General features: G+C 43.4%; 1 protein-coding gene across 3 annotated transcripts in view; it reads right to left on the reverse strand.

Moving 5' to 3' along the window:
- The window catches only part of LOC143040245 (tyrosine-protein kinase Fyn-like), a 101,478-nt gene that overhangs the window by 58,893 nt on the left and 21,476 nt on the right, over nucleotides 1-21,109 (reverse strand). For all 3 annotated transcript variants that reach the window (XM_076210983.1, XM_076210981.1, XM_076210982.1), the window contains one exon: nucleotides 12,099-12,194. In XM_076210983.1, the coding sequence (XP_076067098.1) occupies nucleotides 12,099-12,184 (86 nt within the window). In that variant the 5' untranslated portion in view covers nucleotides 12,185-12,194. The remainder of the gene's footprint in view (nucleotides 1-12,098; nucleotides 12,195-21,109) is intronic.

Here is a 21,109-nt window from a genome sequence, read left to right on the forward strand (position 1 = left end):
ACCTAATCCAGTGCAATCATGCAATTACGTACCACGGGCGACTATCCACGCGATATATATATCGGCTCCTGGCCGCATGTAAAATCAATTCAGTTATACCTTAATAATAAACGAGACGAACTCACTAAACCTCTTTTTCTTCTCACAATAGTACCGTCGCTACACTGGTGATCATTCGGAGCCACAATGGGCCCATCTACTGCTGCCACCCCCAACACCACGCTGCCCACTATCAACGCTGTCCACGCCGTCTCCCTGAAACTGCCACCCTTCACGGTCGACGCTCCCTCCAGGTTTTGCAGGGCAGAGATACAGTTCCTCCTTCGGAAAATCAGAGCTCCCCAAACGAAGGTGGACTACATTGTCGAGGCGATCCCCGAGGATGTGTACCCGCTTATCTCCTAATGGCTCGATCAACAAGACGACCCCTTCCAGTACGACGCTCTGAAGCAGTACCTGTTTCAGGAATTCACGCCGTTAGCGGCCTCGAGATGCTGTCCATCGCCCGCCTCCCACCCATAACCAACGGAACGAGCAGAAGCATCGATATGCTTCGTCAGATGTGGCTTCTGCGCATCGACGAGGTTTCACGAAAGGCGCCATCTCACCGACGCCCACGTCGCCGCAGCAATGAGACAGGACGTCTGAGCTGCTGGCGACATCAAGTATGAGATCACCACCGCAGCAAGAAACTAGGATGTCTGTGCTGCTGACGACGTCAAGGACGAAATCACCACCGCAGCAGCATCGCCAACCAACAACCGCCAACAACACAACCAACAACAACGACGCTGGACCACCGCTCCTCTACACAACCTATGCTACTACCACACGAGATTCGGCGCCTTCGCCATGAAATACCAACCAGGATATACTTGGACAAAAAAAGACCACCGCAGGGTGGCCTCTACAGGCGCGACGGGCCTCTACATCACCGACAAACCCACTAGACGTCATTTCTTTGTCGACACCGAAGCTTGCATGTCCATATATCCTGCATCCAGAACAGAACGCCCGGTTCCCAAGGAAGTTGGCGTCAGGCTCGTTGCTGTTAACGGCACTACCATAGCCACCTACGGGTGGAAACCCCTGCACTTCACCTTCGGGAGTCGCCACTACTCCTGGAACTTCATCCTGGCAGACGTCAGGGCGTAATTTCTCGCACATTACAGGTTACTGGTCGACGTCGCCAACAGCCGCCTGGTCTGCGCAACTGCATCCGCCTCGACGCCCCTACAAATCGCTCCATAATCAACCATGGTCGCTGCCACCGACATTAGAATGCCCTAAGCCCACCTGCTCACAGAATTCCCCGACGTCTTCAAGCCTAAGATGCGACAGATACCACAGACACCAGCTAAACATGGCGTGTACTACTACAGCAAGACGATATTTGCCAAATATCGCCCCCTACAGCCCGAAAAATTCACCGTTGCCAAGAAAACCTTCTAGGAGATAAAGCAACTAAGCTTTTACCAAAAGGCCTCTTGCCCTTGGTCCTCCCCTATCCACCTCGTCAAGAAGTACGACAGTTCATGGTGCCTCTGTGGAAACTACCGGCGGCTGAACATGATGACGCAACCTGACCACTACCCACTCCCAAACATCGCCGACGTCACCACATACCTCAACGGCGCCAAGATCTTTTCGACACTGGACCTCCTGAAGGGCTACTACTAACATCCGGTACATACAGACGACATCCCGGAGACCGCCATCACCTCCCCCTTCGGAACTTACACCTTTGATTACTCCTGTTTCGGCTTGCGAAACTCAGGTGCGACCTTCTAGCGCCTAATGGACGGCACCCTCGGCGACCTCGACTTCTGCGTTTACTACGTCGACGATATCCTGGTATTCTCCAAGTCGCCTGACCAGCATCTCCAACACCTGAGGACCATCCTCGGGCGTCCACAGGACAACGGCCTCGTCGTCCGTTTCGACAAATGCAGCTTCGGGAAATAGTCGGTCCTATTTTTCGAACACCTCATCTCTCCTAATGAAATTCATCCCCTGCAGGATAAAGTCGCCGCAGTCGACAAGTCCCCAGACCCACCACCATCAAAGCCCTGCAGGAATTTATTGGGATGGTCAACTTCTACCACCGTTTCCTCCCTAACATCGCGCAAATGCTCCACCCACTCCTTCGTTAACGCAAAAAAAAAACCTTGCCGGTGCCACCACCTTCTCCTTCGCTGCACCAAGTGCCAAGCTACAACTGTCAACGGACGCCAACAATGTTGCCATAGGGGGTATACTCGAACAACTCGTCTATGGCACACCTACATCCCTCTTTTTTTTTTTTTTTTTTTTTATATAGCAGGAAACTCTCCTAGGCAAACTCAACTACAGCACCTTCGACAGAGAGCTCATCGCCGTCCACCACGCCGTCCGCCAGTTTCGCCACTTCCTCGAAGGCTCCTCCTTTATCATCAACACCGACCATCAATCTTTCCTGCACGTTTTCACAAAACAACAGGACGCCTGGTCCGCCAGACAGTGCCACCACCTCTCCGCCATAGCCGAGTTCTATTGCACCATCAGGCACGTCCCCGGTACAAAGACCCCTGTCGCCGACACCCTCTCCCGAACAGCCATCGGCGCAGTTCAAATCGACCTCGACTACGAAGCTATCGCCAGTGAGCAACGGGAGGATCCTGAAATATTTGTCTACAGGACATCCATCACATTCCTTAAGTAAGAGGACGTTCCCTTCCACGACAAGAACACCATCTTCTGCGACATCAGTACCTACCGCTCACGACCCCTCATCCCAGCCGCCTTCCTACGTCAAGTGTTCAACTTAATACACGGCCTGTCACCCTTCAGGACACATCACTGCAAAGCTACTGAAGAGGAAATTCATCAAGCAAGACCTATTCATCCCCATGTACTGCAGGAGGCACAGAGCGCTATGAAGAACAGGGTGCCGGGCAGAACGGGGATAACAAAACAAATGCTCACACACGCACACCCAAACGTCATACAAAACTTCACAAACATCTTCAACGCAGCGCTAGAGATGGGATACTATCCACGAACATTACAAACAGCAGTCACGATCTTCATTCCCAAAAAAGGCACAAACATAAGACACGTACACAATAACAGACCCATATCCCTCTCAGAGACACAAGCGAAACTCTTCGAGAGGATTTTAAATCATAGACTCAACACACACCTCTTCCAACATAACATACTCAACCCGTCACAACACGGCTTCAGACCAGGATTCGGCGCATACACAACCCTGGCCACGCTATACCAATCAGTGGCAATAGCTAAAGCGCAGAAGTATCAGGTCAACCTGGTGCTTCGAGACGTTAGCAAGGGTTTTGACAAAGTATGGTGGATGGGGTTCAAATACAAAATAATACAGCTACAACTCCACCCCTGCCTCACACGTATACTATGCTATCTCATAACAAACAGGAAGGCATGCATCCGCATCCTTCATCACATGGGACAGGAATTCACTCCAACATGTGGAGTCCCACAATGGAGCTCCTTCAGCCCAACACTATACAATTTATACCTACATGATATCCCGACTCCCCAGATGGGATGTCAACACATCATATACGCGAGCAACATCACACAGCTAGTAACACAACCCAGCAAGTCAACACGCATCCTTGCGAAGAAGACAGAGCGTGCGATCGAGTGTCAACGCCTTCGAGCGCTGTTGGAAGACTCGCACAAACCAACAAAAAATCACCTGTTACGGCAGATGGCGTCCAACACGGATACTCTTCACAGGGCAAAGTGCTAGGTTGGTGTTATGGGAGGAGCAGCACATATAAAGAGGGCAGCAGCTAAAGCAAAGTTGAATCTGCGCAGACTTCACCGCTTCAGAGAGCTGTCTGCGAGACAGAAAAGAACGCAGTATTTTGCACATGTGAGAATCATTCTTACGTACCCAGCCGTCCCACTAGACACACTCCAAAAGGCACCACTACAGAAATTGCAGTGTACAAAACAAAGTTCTACACTTTATTACAAACACAGACCGAATAACGGCCGAAGCCTTACACAAAGACGCAAACATACCAGCTATCAACAAACAACTACATTCACAAGCAGTTAAAACCTGGGAAAGACTGCTCACACTCGACACGCCACACATACAAGAGCTCACATCACTACCAGAAACCACTAACCAACACAGAAACTGGCCACTAAGCTACGAAAAACATTACGTGATCCAACTCCCCAATACACAATATATACACACCGTAACTAATATGAATTTCAACAAGGAAATCAAGAGTACACACCTTAAACCACCTCCCACATTCACCAGCACCCTCCAATCACCCGATAAGTAGTAACCTACCGACAAATATTTGCCACCTCCTCCACTCACCGGCACACTCCAATCCCCAACCATTCCTTTCCCACCTCCATAGCCTAATTCCTTACTTCCCTCCAAATCCAATACAGCTCACTCCCGACCAGAACACAAAGCACGGCACACATATCACCTTAAAATATGTGGTCCTGGAGCCGCAGCGTATACGTCGTGGGACCACCCCCCAACCCCAAGAGTTGGGGTCCAAACGGCGGCAAGCAGCCCTGGCCACCGGCTCTAGCAGGTGGCACCGATCCCCAAGAGGAGCTACGACTACCTTGGGGAGTACCACAATCCTTTTTCTCTACATGCAATGTTACGTTTTTTCTGCACCGAGGGGTGATTTTCCGGCGACCACCCCTCTTCTTCTACTTTTAGCCGGAGATGTAGAGAGCAATCCTGGGCCCACCACAAAATACACATACCCAACATGCTCTAAACCCATTACCTCGAGCAGACAGACAAAGGGCTCAGTTCAGTGCAATATATGCAAAAACTGGGCCCACCTCACTTGTACAACACTTGCTGACACAAACCAATACACAAACACTTGGACATGTTCTACCTGCCCTCCAGTAACCCCACTCCCACCTCCCCAACCACAGCCAGCACCCTTACCCACTCCCAATTTCCCTTTGCCCTTATCCCCAACCAGTACTCCCCTTCCTTTGTCCCCAATCTCTCCTTTCCCCCCCTCTAACCCAGATCCTATACCTTCCCCATTAACACCCCAACCTGCATGGGCTCCTAATCTCAGTGAGACACACCACAACACCCTTCAAATCATACAAAACAAAGCCCTAAAAACAATTACAGGCTGCACAAATACATCACCTACAGACCATTTACACCATGAAACAAAAGTCCTCAAAGTCAAGGAACACCTCGACATGAGAGGCACACAAACACTTGCTGCAGCCACCACAAACACATCACACCCGTTACACTACATAGCAGAACACCCACACACACCAAGAAACATTAAAACTACACCCAAAGACCTTTATTACACAAAGATACTCTCTTCTCTTCCTCCACAACCACCAAATACCAGCCTCCGGAAACATATTCATAATCATATCACTCACCGCTCCATTAACACACTGAAAGACAACACACTGCTGCATGCCAGACCCCCTGATATCCACCCTTCTGAATCCTCTCTCCCACGTAAGGACAGAGTCCACTTGGCCAGACTGCGATGCGGTCACCACCCAGCACTTCTAAGCTACCAGAGGAGGCTGGACGACCGTGTTGTGAACAGCTGCCCAGGATGTAACACTTCACCCCATACCATACAACACATAATGGAAGACTGCATTATACACAATCATGCACGCAAACAACACAACATACACTCTATAAAGGATTTGTGGGAAAACCCAGTCTCGGCTGTGGCCTTCCTTGGGGAGACGGGACTGCTCGGACAGACAGTCTAGGGAACGACAACAACAACAACAACAACACCCCAACCTCAACCCCAAACGGCAACATACAACACATACAGAGCACACAACATCAACATATTACAACACAACATTGACGGTATTAACACGAAAAAACATGAACTCCAACACTTTCTTAAACAACACAACGTACACATTGCAATTATATAAGAAACAAAACTAAGACACTCACACAAAACACCATCATTTCATAATTACACCCCCATCAGACAAGACCGGACCGACGGCAATGGCGGTGAACTCATCACCCTGATCCACCACTCCATCTGTTTTATGTACACAAGCGCCACAACCAAAATTCTCCTCCCTACCACAGATAACACTACAGAAATCCAATCCATTCGAATCCGCACAGGCAACAAATCAACACTGACAATAGTTAACATGTACATTCCCCCCAATCATCCCCCACAGTTCCAAACACCTTCAGGCCTCAATTTAGCCAACTAGCCTCAATCCCCAACCTGATCATGGGTGGTGACTTCAACGCCAAGTCGTCTGCCTGGTATGTCGACAACCCTGACACAGACTTGATATACAGACTCAGTTTGACTCATTGACTATCATGAATAACACACATAATCATACACATATCCCACACCAAGCCCTCTACACTCCCTCCTCTCCTGATATCATCTTTTGCTCCCCCTGCCTAACCCCAACAACATCATGGAGAGTGATCGGAACCCTTGGTTCTGACCACCTTCCAATCATCACCACCACCAAAACAAGAATGCATCCCAGTTGACCACAGACACACATACACCAATTACAAGAGAGCTAACTGGGAAGCTTTTACTGAAGAGACAGAACAACAGTTTGAAACACTTAACAGTACACCAATCACAAACATAAACAATGCTGTGCACACTTTTAATACAATCATACAAAACGCAGACAAGAGATACATCCCTAGAGGCAACAGAAAATCACACAACCCCAACTTCACACCAGAAATCCAAGGCCTCATCAGACAACGAGACACTCTTAAACACAATACCCCCACACCTATCCCTCAAAACATAGCAGACCAAATACAAACACTAAACACTGTGATTGCCAATAAAATACACGAACAAAAAACATAAAATTGGCAAAACTTTATCAATACATTTGATCACAAAACAAACACCAGCAAATTGTACAAAACACTCAACAGTATTACACTATCCAACAGTAACACAACACGCTCTCACGCAGCAATAATCACAACAACAGACAATCTACCCTCAAACAGACAACAAGCAAACACACTCATAAATAATTTTGCACAGACAAGCCATCTCACTTCTCACCCTGACGACCGACGCACTATTCGACGTAAGAAAGACTTTCCCACAGACTCAGACCATACACCCTTTTTCATAGACAGTCAGACAAAACACATAATACATAATCTCAAGCACTTATCTGCCTGTGGCCCTGATAACATAAGTAACATCCACCTAAAACACATTGGACCACAAGGAATACACGCACTCAAAATAATCACCATTCCAAAACCGAACAAAGACCCAACAATCCCAACATCGCACCGCCCAATCACACTTCTCTGCAACCCCTCAAAAGTCATTGAACGCCTAATACTTCAACTTGTCACACCACATATTCCCCTTGCTGACTCACAACACGGTTTTAGGCCACTACAAATACTCTTCTGATAAACCTCAAAAAAAAGAATTTTAGATGGCATCAATTCAGATAGGCCCCACCACAGAACACTTCTTATAACATTAGATATTAGTAAAGCTTTTGATGCTATCCCCCGCCACAACATAACAAATAAAGTATATAACACAGACATGCACAATAACACCAAAAGATGGCTCGCCAATTATCTGGCAGGTAGGAATGCTTATGTGTCATATAATGGCCAATCATCGCACATCAGAAACATTAAGAACGGAGTACCACAGGGCTCTGCTCTATCCCCCACGCTCTTTAATCTATACATGCATGACTTACCCACACCAGACACCTCAGAAATACAAATCTCTTCCTACGCAGACGACATAATCATCAAATGCACACATCGTAACACAGACGAAGCTACAGAAATAAGCCAGCCATACCTTGATACACTCAACACATGGTTCATCACAAACAGACTCAAAATAGCTCCAACCAAATCTACAGCAACACTTCTCACCAACTGGACAAATGAACACAAATACATACCTCATCTCTACATCAACAACACTCTAATACCACACAAACACACCGAAAATTCTTGGTGTAACATACGATACATCCATGTCTTTCAAACAACACCTCACAAACATAAAAAACAAATGCACACCTAGACTTAACGCACTTAAGTCAATCACTGGAACAACATTTGGACAAAACAAACTAATACAACAATATACAAACAATGCATACGCTCAGTGATGAATTATGCGAGTCCTGCATGGGCTCCTAATCTCAGTGAGACACACCACAACACCCTTCAAATCATACAAAACAAAACCCTAAAAACAATTACAGGCTGCACAAATACAACACCTACAGACCATTTACACCATGAAACAAAAGTCCTCAAAGTCAAGGACCACCTCAACATGAGAGGCACACAAACACTTACCGCAGCCACCACAAACACCTCACACCCGCTACACTATATAGCAGAACACCCACACACACCAAGAAACATTAAAACAACACCCAAAGACCTGTATCACACACAGATACTCTCTTCTCTTCCTCCACAACCACCAAATACCAGCCTCCGGAAACATATTCATAATCATATCACTCACCGCTCCATTAACACACTGAAAGACAACACACTGCTGCATGCCAGACCCCCTGATATCCACCCTTCTGAATCCTCTCTCCCACGAAAGGACAGAGTCCACCTGGTCAGACTGCGGTGCGGCCACCACCCAGCACTTCTAAGCTACCAGAAGAGGCTGGATGACTGCATTGTGAACAGCTGCCCAGGATGTAACACTTCACCCCATACCATACAACACATAATGGAAGACTGCATTATACACAATCATGCACGTAAACAACACAACATACACTCTATAAAGGATTTGTGGGAAAACCCAGTTTCGGCTGTGGCATTCCTTGGGGAGACGGGACTGCTCGTACAGACATAGGGAACAACAACAACTCAAAATATGTAAGCCCCTCAAACACGCACACATAAGCACAAGCACACACACAATAAAAGAAAAATTAAAGTCTACCATAAACATTCCTCAGAGGCCCTACCCAGTCAGTACTCCTCCCCACAAACACGCACAGCGTGATGGGTAGGAGTGTGCAGGTGTGTACCTACACACCTGGACACACCTACCTATTGTGACTCCCACAGTTCGGTTATTAGAAGGCTAATCAGTCCTTCCTACGCGGTGTAAAAACACATATTAAAACATTCTCATTGCAAAAACACAGCTCGTTGGTATCCCAACACATTTTAAAGCTCTCACTTCCTTCTTCACTTCAAACTTTCTCGTTCCCACACCCCACTCTCCGCCCAATGGGCATATCCTCCTCTCTTACCTCCAATTACCGGGATAAGTATTAGATTAATTCAATTTCATGTAAGCAATACATCTACATATTCGCAAACGATGATTACAATAGCTGTCCAGGCCAGCCGACACCTCAGCTGCCGGACCCAGCATTTCTCTAATACCGGACACTAAACTGCCCAGCAGCCTCCAGACACAATCGCCAACACACTACTCCAAAATGACGGGCGAACACACACAGATTATGAGTGCATTCCGTGCACCCTACTTCTCCAGTCACGACCCGTTTTGGATCACGATTCACTATCATCGAGTGTAATTTCCATGCGAACCGTATCACCACCATTCTAATAAAATTCACCCATGCCAGCAGCCTCCTGTCACATGACGTCCTTCTCCAGGTCTTAGACATCATCTCCAAGGCCATCTAATACACCATACGAGGACCTGAAGTCAGTGGTTCTCGCCGCCTGGAATCTTCAGATTCTGCTCGCCTCCAGGAGCTACTGTCAAAAGAAGAGTTTAGTAACGAGAAGCCGTTACTGCTCTGCATGAAGAGACTACTCAGAGACAAGTATGTGTCATTCGACCAAACTTTTTTTTAGCCACCACTTCTACCAAGGTCTACCGGCTCCCATTCAGCGCAACCTCTTCAGCGCCAAAAGCAAATTTTCGCTGGACGAACTAGCTATCTTGCGGATGACTTCATGGTTTCTATTCCAACTAAACCTACTATTGTGTCAAATATTATCGAGCACTCCGAAACCTCAAAATTGGCTGAATTAGTCTCCCAACTCGCCATTCAATTCAGCGCCCTCCAGAAGCAGGTTAACAACTCCCACAGTCGACACTCCTCATCACCCCGATACCACCGCTCCAGATCCAGAGGAATCCACAGGAACACGCCAGGCATCTGCTACTACCATCATCGCTCTGGACAAGACGCGAAGAAGTGCGCACACAGCCGTGCACCTTCACATCCGCATCGTTACACGAAACCTGCGGATGCTAACGGCGCACAGCGTTCGCCAACACATTGAAGCTGTTCTACGTCTATGATTTACTTTCGAACACCAACTTTCTCGTCGACACCGGAGCTGAAGTCAATGTGGTGCCTGCTAGAGGAAGCCAGCAGTAGTCTCTACCGCCAAACTATTTCCTCTATACAGCTACCCACACCAAGATACGTGTCAAGTGGCAGATGCTTCAATTGGAACTCAACCTTCTCCTGTCTTTCGAGTGGGCACTCTACGCTGCAGCAGTTTAAGAACTAATTTTAAGCGCCGATTTTTTTTTTTTTTTTTGGGGGGGGGGTGGCTGTATGGTGGCAGGTGTGTCCATAGGGAGTGACGAAACACTAGTGCCGGGTTGTGGATTTTCACCGAGAAAATATGAAAATATAACAAATAGATCATACGAAACTCGACTACAACATATGAATCTGTTTTCCCTAAAAAAGCGTAGACTCTGAGGTGACTTGATACAGGTCTTTAAGATTTTAAAGGGAACTGACAACATCGAGTGACAGAATTTTCACACTGAATGAATCAGACAAGAAATAATGGTCCCAAACTGTCAGGAAATAGATTTAATTTGGAAGTGGATAGAAACAACTTCGCCAACCGTGTAGTTACTGAATGGAATAAACTTCCTACAGAGGCAGTGAAATGTAGTTTATTTCGAAGCTTTAAGAATCATTTAGATAAACACCTAGGCAAGATGCTGTAATGACTGTCATTTATTCTATATTATTTGTTTATTTGTTTTGTTATCTTTTGTCTGTTTATTATTTGCTTGATTTACATTTATTATTAGTTATATATCAATTTATTATTATTTACTATTTACCTGTTTGTTTATCATTTAACTATACCTATGCTTATCGCGAGATCATCTTTGCGCAGTAGAATTTGTAAGGTCCCTTCTCTTGTCGCGTAACATTATACATCTTTATCAGTGTATTTTGTAAATTATATTCCTTTTCAGCTATTGTCATGTAACAACAAGACGGCGACACCTTATGGAGGACATTTCAAAGCAGGGAGTTCAATGCAGTATGCCCTTACCATGAACTCGCATTCTGCCTTCACTTTAATCTTAAGTCCAAGTAGCAATGCTTTAAGCTGCTTAGCCAGCGAGCATCCCAATTGTAAGGATACAGTAATTAATAACTACAGACTCAAACTTTACTGACTGGAAACCCACAGCCACACACTGACTGGCAATGGACCTTGGACCCTCCCATAGATCTGTGGGAAGTAATTTTGGTTGTTGTTGGCATTGCATTAGTCTGAGACTATTTCTATATTACTCGCTGAAAGTAGTAAGCTCAGATCAATGGCATGCGTCCATTTGGTGTCACTGAGCTAATACTTTCATACTGTTAGGCTGACCTGTTTATGTGGATTTTAGACTGACTAAAAGTGACTTAACTATTTTGGCAAAACATAATTACAGATTTCTAACTAATGTGAGAGAACAATATTTAGCTGAGGGATAGATTCTGACCAAAATTGTGTCCTAACCAATCAAGACTCTATTTTAATCTGAGTCCACCCCTCTACAGTATAATGACTAGAACAAGTATTTATGCAGATGTTACCATACTGGAGGTGTTATGCACTCAAATTTTGTCCACAATTGCACAATACACATAAACTTAAAGGAGTGAAAGAGTTTTGTGTAAATTTGAACAATACATAACCTCTAAAGCCAAACAGAACAATGTATATGCTGTCAGTTGTGGTCTCCTGTTACAAAATTGTGAGATGAGTAGAAATCCAAATAAGAACTTACTCTTTGATCTCTAAAGACGATGCAGGAGCTGCATAGGACTTGGGAATCCACCCAGTTTCATCCGTGCTCTTCCTTATGAGGATCATTTCTCCAGACCTGAAAATGTAATTACAATAACAAACATTTGGATAATATGGAGGTATTGCCCCTGACCTACATGGGATCTTGTCGCAAAAATATAACATTACATTAAAAGGGTAAACAATTAAAAATGGGAAAAAATGTAGGTTCTTTCTTTAACTGCTATTTAGCTAATGAGTATTTTATTTGAGTTACCAGCAAATGCTTTCATCCAGTTTACAAAACTTTTTCAGTCTAGAACTTATCTCAGCTATTTCATTCTAATTATACCTGGAGTGTTTTATTCATTTCAAGGATCCCTTGAAAAAGCTAAGGATAATATTGTATGTCATTATTTACATCAATCACCAAATTGCTCACATTCATTCCACAAATACTATTATCATTATAATTTTTTAACAAGGAGTTGCAAACAAAAAGAACATTAATGATAACAAATGTTGCTCAAGTTTCACTGACTGGAGACACCGCCACACAGTGACCAGCAATGGTCCTCAATTGTAGCAGGGGCTACATATGGGGCAGAGGTTCTAAGGGTGGGTTCCTTGAAACGGGGGGTGTTCTTTCTTATGTAATTTGTTTTCAGGTAAGAAGATATACAAAGAGAGATAAGGGAGAGGGTCTCCCTACCTCTACTGACTAGGTCCTTGACCTAGGTAGGCATATTGCTAGGTCATTGACCTCGGCAGTCATAACTACAACGGGCGCAGCAGTTTGTTGATAAAGTGGAGAAGTGCTTAAGTAAGCATGTTAGTGTAGGTTCCCGTATGGGAAATGTGTTAGACATTAAACATATATATATATATGGGTGTTAGTTCCTTTGTATGGGCTTAGCTATATGATTGGTGGACGTGGCTAGATATGGCGTATATATTGAAGTTACGGTAATGTAATTGGGTTAGGTATGAGAAAGAGGTCAATAGATCTGTTTGGTGACATTAGGCATCTCGTGTTAGTGATACTGCGGGGGCGTTACATTTGTCTTTACATTAATGAGTCAAGTTGTTTTGTGACTGAGGAATTTGTAAGGTCTGCAAGACTGGGGTCTTGTTAAGGACAAGTACTATCTCGTATGTGTGTGGATCACATGCATGGTTGGTGATTGTTAGTGAGGGTTACATTGCCTCCCCGACCTTTTGAGGTACGTCCGCGTACCTTGGGTTAAGGTCATAATTGTGGATTTTGGAATACAAAATTGCAAGAAAAATATATGATAATGTGTGTCATATTGCTAGTGGGGGACATTGATTCTTAAATTAATTTGAATGAGTAAAAAAAGGGGATTTACATATATATCATATCTTCTTAACGCATTCAACAAACTATGCTAAAAATTGACTAAAATATTTTCACTTGCACGTAAATTCTCTTTCCAATGAGAATGATTGTTGTTTTCACCTTGCACTAATTATGTTCTTTTTCTTTAAGATGACTACAACTGCAGGGCACACCTGTGGCAATCGGCAGATATTCCTAGAAGTCCGAATGTTGTCTCGAAGGGAGCGGTTGGTGGAGGGGTGGTGTATAGTTGTGTCGCTCGTTTGGAAGCTGTTGACGCTGGGTTAGGAATGAAAACGCTTGTTTGAATTCTAGAAGTCGATGCGCTGAGCATGCTTGAGGTCTTGTGGTTTGATTGAAGTTTGATGCGTTGCTTCTTGAGAGGTATACGGAGCTAAATGGAATGTTGTGGTTTGATAGAAGTTTGATGTGTTGAGTTGATTGAAGATGCTGGTAATTACTGCTCTGGGTTGATTCTTGTCGTTGTTTTTCTTCGTACGGCGGTCTCTCTTTTAGACTGCATATTCTCTTCGAATTGGTAGCAAACTGCCACCAGGTGGTTTAAAATCTAATGCCTTTCGATTTCACCACCAATTCTGTTTGTGTGGGAACACCGGCGGGTTCAAGGGGTGCAGTCGGCGTGCAGCAGACCTGGTAGGCGACGACGGTTCTAGTCGGGTCTCTTCTTAGGGGGCGTAGGAGCACCGCTTGGTAGGCATGGTTTGTCGTGGCTGGGGACGACGATTCTAGTCAGGTAGTCTTTTTCTGGATTAGTGTAGGAACACCGCTTGCCACCATATATGTGGCAGGGGCTATATGGGGCAGTGCGAGCGGGTTCCTCGGTAGGCGTGGCTTGAGCGGCTGAGGGCGACGGTTTTAGTCAGCCAGTCTCTTCGGGTTGGCGTGAGAACACCGCCTGGTAGGCGTGGTAAGCGTGGTTGGTCGATTCTTTTCGTGGGAGGGGAAACACCGCTGCCGCCATTTATGTAGCATGGTATCTATGGGGCAGTGCGAGCGGGTTCTTCCGTAGACGTGGCTTGAGCGGCTGAGGGAGATGATTTTAGTCAGGTAGTCTCTTCGGGTTGGCGTGGGAACACCGTCTGTCACAATTTATGTAGCAGAGACTACATATTTGGGCAGAGTTTTTAATGATGGGTTCCTTGAAACGGGGGGTGTTCTTCCTTCTGTAATTTGTTTTCAGGTAAGAAGATACACAAAGAGAGATAAGGGAGAGGGTCTCCCTACCTCTACTGACTAGATTCTTGACCTAGACAGACCTATTGCCAGTGTCATGTTCTCTGTGCAGGATTACTGTATTTTCGTCCATCTGTTTTCTGCTCAGTGTTTGCCCGAGTATCCTGTTGTTATGGCAGCGTATCGCTCCATCCTGTAAATGCGCTGATATTCTTTTGGACAATGTGGTGGTAGTGAAACCTATATGCCTGGAAAGTAGGCGACTGCAGTCGCCAATATTGCAAGTATATTGGTATACTAGCTTCACATCCTGAAGTTTATTTGTTGGTTAGAGACAGCTGTTCTTCATTACTAGGTTGGAGGTTCGTTTGAACTTGTAATTAATTGTGAGTTTCATGTGTGCTTCGGAATCGATGGTTTGAACATTACGCTGGATGATATGTATATATATATATATATATATATATATATATATATATATATCTGTGTATGTGTGCGTGTGTGTGTGTGTGTGTGTGTGTGTGTGTGTGTGTGTGTGTGTGTGTGTGTGTGTGTGTGTGTGTGTGTGTGTGTGTGTGTGTGTGTGTGTGTGTGTGTGTGTATTTACCTAGTTGTATTTACCTAGTTGTATTTTACGGGAAGGGGAGCTATGCTCGTGGGGTCCCGTCTTCATATCTCATTTTATCTAAACTATTTTTAAATTCATGTATTGTTTTTGCACACACCACTTTCTCATCTAACTTGTTCCAACTGTCTATTACTCTGTGAGGAAAGCTGTTCTTTTTCAAATCTCTTCTATAGCTGTCTTTTTTTTTCCGTGTCCTCTTGTATTTCTGTCATCCCATTTTATCAGATTCTCTCTATCAGTAATTTCTATGCCTTTCATGATTCTGTAAATAGCTATAAAATCTCCTCTCTCTCTTCTTTGCTCTAGTGTCTGTAGTTTAAGTTTTTGTAGTCTCTCTTCATATGATAGTTTTGAGAGTGTTGGTGCCAATTTTGTAATTGCTCTTTGTATTCTTTCAAGTTTTTTTATACATTTTTTTGTACTTGGTGACCATATCGTTGCTGCATATTCCAATCTTGGTCTTATCAGGGTGATTAGGATTTTCCTCACCATTTCTTCATCCAGGTATGTAAATGCAACTTTGATTGTTCTTATTAAATTATAAGTTTCTCCAAAAATCTTATTTATATGTTTCTCAGGTGACATATTATTCATAACAATGACTCCCAGGTCCTTCTCATTTTCTACTTTTTTTATTCCTTCTTCTCCCAAATTACATGATCCTGTTATTCTGTTTTTGCTTTTTTCCAAATTCCATTATACTACACTTTTTTGTATTGAACTCCATCTCCCACTTCCTACTCCATTCTTGTACTTTATTTAGATCTCTCTGTAGTGATTCACAATCTTCTTCAGTTTTCACTCTTTTCAGTAGTTTTGCATCATCTGCTTTCAATTCCTTCATCCATATCCTTCATCCATATCATTAATATATATAGCAAACATTATTGGGGCCAGAACTGTTCCCTGCGGGACACCGCTTATTACTTCATTCCATTTTGAGTGCTGGTCTCTTATCACTACTCTCATTTGTCTTTCTTGCAAAAAGTCTTCCATCCAATTTAGCAATTTACCTTGTATCCCTCCTTCATATTCTAATTTCTTAAGCAACTTCTTATGTGGTACTTTGTCAAAAGCTTTTTTTAGGTCTAGAAATGCACAATCAGCCCATCCATCTCTTTCTTGTATTATATCTATTAGCCTTGAATAGAAACATATTAAATTGGTGACGCATGATCGTCCTTGTCTGAATCCAAATTGCCTTGGATTTAGTACGTTGTTTTTTTCCAAGTATTTTACCCATCTACTTTTGATAATTCTTTCACAAATTTTTGCTATTGTACTTGTTAGAGAGACTGGTCTATAGTTGGTAGGTTCTTCTTTATTTCCTCCTTTATATATAGGTACTATATTTGCTTTTTTCCAATCTTCTGGAACTTTTCCTTCTTTTAAGGAACTGCTTATTATGCTATGTATTTTGTCTGCCAGTTCATTCCTGCATTCTTTCAGAATCCAGTTTGCTATTTCATCTGGCCCATGCGATTTTCTGACATCAAAATTACCCAAGTGTGTCAATATTTCATTCTTTGTTACTTCTATTTCTTCCATAGGGGGGACTTTTTCTTTCCACTCAATCTCTTCAGGTTGTATATTTTCCCTTGTAAACACTGATTTAGAATGTTTGTTCATAATTTCTGCCATTTCCATTTCCTCAGTGTATTCAACTCCTCCTTGTCTTAATTTCTCCAAGTCTTGTTTGTTTTTCAGTTTATTGTTTACAAATCTGTAGAATAGTTATGGTTGATCTTTACACTTTTCTATAACATCTTTTTCATATTTTCTTTTTTCCTCTCTGCACTTTTGTACATATTCATTTCTATAACCAGTATATATTTTCCATTTTTCAGGTCTTCTGTCTTTTTTCCATCTGGTCCAGGCTTTGTCTCTTTTGTCTTTTAACTCCCTACAACTTTTGTTGTACCAGCATTTTACATATTCTTTTTCTTGTTTTTGTCTTGGGACATACTTTTCCACTCCTTTTTTGTAAATTTTTGTCAAAAATATTCCATTTCTCTTCCACTGATGTTTCTTCTTTGTATATTTCTTCCCAGTTTTCTTGTTGAAAGAATTCTCTTATTTTATCAAAGTTTGTTTTTTCATACATCATTCTTCCTTTTCTATATTGTTCATTTCTTTTCATATATTTTTCTTCATTAAGTTCCAGTTCAATCAATATGTGGTCACTTTTACCTATTGGTGTTTTATATTCAATCTTGTCCACTATTCTAGGTTCAGATGTAATTATTAAGTCTAGCCTCGATGGTTCTTCTTCATTTCTATACCTAGTGTTCTCTTGTATCCATTGTGTCATTGAATGGTCAGTAATCATCTCAAGTAGAGCATTTCCCCATGAGTCATCACCACTCTTTACTGTCATTTCTTCCCAGCAGATTTCTTTGCAATTAAAGTCGCCCATCATAACTATTCTTCCTCCGTCTTCCATTATTTTAGTTAATGCTATCTTTGTGTCCTCTAACATACTTTTATGTTCACTCTCCTCCCATGAGGCTGTTTTCGGAGGCACATAATTTATCACAAATTTTCTGCTCTTCTTATCTCTGTCTTCCACTTCTATCATAATCATCTCTACTGTATTCTTTCCATATATGACACATTTCACGTTTATATCCTTCTTAGTCAGGAACATAACTCCACCCCCTTGTTTTTTCTCTCTGTTTCTAATCCAATAATTGTATGCATCATGTCCTACACTGTTGGGTGGTAGTGGGCCTTTTAATTTTGTTTCTACAATTCCCATTATGTCCGGTTCTTTTTCTTTCAAATAATCATTCAGTTCATTCAATCCTGTTATCAATCCATCTATATTTGTGTAAGACGCTCTTAGTTTTCTGCCACTTCCATTGTGTTCTCTGTTTCCCTTATGTTTTTCTTTAGTATGTCGAACTGCTTTATTTTGATGTTCACTACTCTCCAATAGAATCTCTCTTTCTCTGACTCCGTTCTTTCCTCGTTTTTTGCCTTAGCTTCAAGTCTTTTCTGCTTTTCTGCCTCTCTTTCCTCCTTATTCATTTCTCTTTTTATCCATACCTTTTTATATTGATCATTTGTTGCTAGTTTCCCTGTTTTGGATAGAATTTTCTCTGTCGTTGTTTGTGACCTGAATTTAATCTTAATTGGTCTGGTCTTATCTGTACTATATTTTCCGAGTCTGAATTTTTCCTCAATTTCCTTTATAATTTCTGGTTCATCTTCCTGGACTAATTTTAATCAACTGCTTACTCTTTCATTTTCCTCCTTGATTCTTGCGGTTCTATCTGGGTTATGTTTCTCTTCCATTCCTAATATAATTATACATTTCTTTTTGTCAGCTAATTCTCTTACTATATTCTCCTTCTGTCTCATCACTTTAATAACTGAGTCTTCATTATGTTCTTTCAATTGCTGTTTGACTATGTCAGTGAATGAAACCTTATTCCCTTCTTGGGTTGTTCTCCAATTTTTAGCTTCTTTAGCTATTTTCTCTCTGTTTTCATTACTATTCTTCTTCAATTTCTCATTCTCCTCCTTTACATTTCCTAACTGTCTTTTTAGGTCCTCTATTTCTTCAGTTAAGTTTCTGTTAGCCTTCTCTAGTTGTTCCAACTTTTCAATTCTCTGGAAAATGGAGTCAACATTACCTAACTTACGTTCCAAGTCCTCGATCACCTTATCAACTCTCTCCTCTAGTCTTAACAGTCGGGGGGGGGGGTTGTGTCCCCCCCACCCTCTTTAAATCCCTGGAACATATTCTCGTCACTTTCTACTGTATTGCTCCTCTCTATACTTCTAATCTTTACATTTTTATTAGACATTTCATCCTCACTCAGTCTTTTGTTTACCTTTCGCTTGTCTGGCTGGGCCAAGTCTACTCCCTCCTCATTTCCTTCCATTTCCCTCAGTAATCCCTCCCCTTTTCCTCTTTCCCTACTTTCCCACTACTCCACGAGCAATTTCCCCCCCACCCTGTAAAAACACTAGGCACTTCTCTTTGCGTTGGGATCCACAGACTTCAGTTTTCTTCAGAACGTCATCCAAGCCGTCCATTCGCTGAAGTGTGTGTGTGTTTGTGTGTGTGTGTGTATGTGTGTGTGTGTGTGTATGTCTATAAATGTATATACATGTATATATATATAGATATATACGCATGTATATATATATAGATATATCTATGTATGTATATGGGGATCTCTATATATATGTATATATATATATACATATATGGGGTGAAAGGGACATTACAAAAGAGAGGAATGTCTGTGGAGGAAGGACGGGAGAGGACAGAAGATAGGGGTGAATGAAGAGGGGTTGTGTATAGATGATGCTGTGATGCATGAGGGGGAGTGGGTGGGGGATGGGAGGTGAGGGAGTATGAGAAAAAATTTGACGCAGCCCGAAGGGATTTCTCCCCGTCTTCTCCTTTTCTGCATGGGGGGACGGAGAGGAGGGTCGCCGAATTTATGAAGCGGCCTTGTTGTGGATGTGCTGTGTCTTGCGACACTGCTTCTGACCCAGGGCAGTGGACAGGATGCAGCGATGACCCGTCATCCAGGAGGTGCCAAAATAAGAGGGAGGGAGGAGGGTGGAGGGAAGTGGAATATATAGGAAATGGAATGGGTGGAAGTGGTTTCTAAGCCTTTTTCTTTTTGGCTACCACCCGTGCAGGGGGAAAAAGCCTTTGGTATATGTATGTATATATATATGTGTGTGTGTGTAAGTGTGTGTGTGTGTGTGTGTGTGTGTGTGTGTGTGTGTGTGTGTGTGTGTGTGTGTGTGTGTGTGTGTGTGTGTGTGTGTGGCGCGCCGCTGCAGAAGGGTACTAAGCGCCACAGAGGGCAAAATGGCGTTTTTTGTCTCATCAGCTGCTCCCGGTCTCGATCTACATTATGGTGAAGATAGTACCCTTCTTGCTAGTGCTGGGCAAATACCGCTAATTTCAATATCGAAATTATTGGTGAACAACAATACAGTTACCAAAATTACCGACAGTTTACCGGTAAAAGACTCGTGAGGTAGTAGTGACGTCACAACTTCGAGTCGAGTTCGAAAAATCAATGTTTTTGTCCTTTAATAAGCTATATCTCCGGTTCTATTTTACATATTGTTTTTATTGTTATGTCATTGTAAAGGGAAAAGGTCATACTTTAATTGGTGCTACTATACTAGGGGTGATCAGAAAGTAATGACAGTCGGACTCGTAGCTGAAAGACTATAAGTGTTGGGGGGGCGGGGAGTAAGGGGCAGCAAGTGTTGCCTGTTGTTACATGTTTGAGCTTGTCGCTGTTTGTCTAGCTTACATTTTATCGTTGCGCTGTGCGATTGCGTCATTGTTGGTTTGCCTCTCTAACCGGAAACATGGATTTTTCGAAAGAAGGCTGCAGATTCTACACCTTCACAAGGTGGAAACTCGGGAAAAAAGCAACGGAGATCAGAGAGGAATTGTTGCAAGTTTTTCCCGAGTCTAATCCATCACTGGAAACTGTTTCCCGCTGGATTCGAGCTTTCGCAGCCGGAAAATTGCAGCTAGAAGATGATCATCGTCCTGGCCGCCCTCGGACATCCGTGACCGAAGCAACGACGGTCCGTGCGCGGGCCATCATTGACGAAGATCCAACTGTTACTCTTCGATTCTTATCCTTGGAGCTCGGTGTCAGTTATGGGAGCGCACATGACATCGTGCATGAATACTTAGGGCTGAGGAAGAAGTGTGCTCGATGGATACCTCATTTGCTTACGGAAGAGCAGAAGAGCGAACGGGTGCGGATTTGTCGTCTATGGCTGGCTGAATTCGAGCCAAATGGTCCGAAACGGTTCTCAGATGTAGCTACCGGAG

Source organism: Oratosquilla oratoria, chromosome 28, assembly GCF_046742065.1.
Source record: "Oratosquilla oratoria isolate Oo_2021 chromosome 28, ASM4674206v1, whole genome shotgun sequence".
Taxonomy (NCBI): Eukaryota; Metazoa; Arthropoda; class Malacostraca; order Stomatopoda; family Squillidae; genus Oratosquilla; species Oratosquilla oratoria.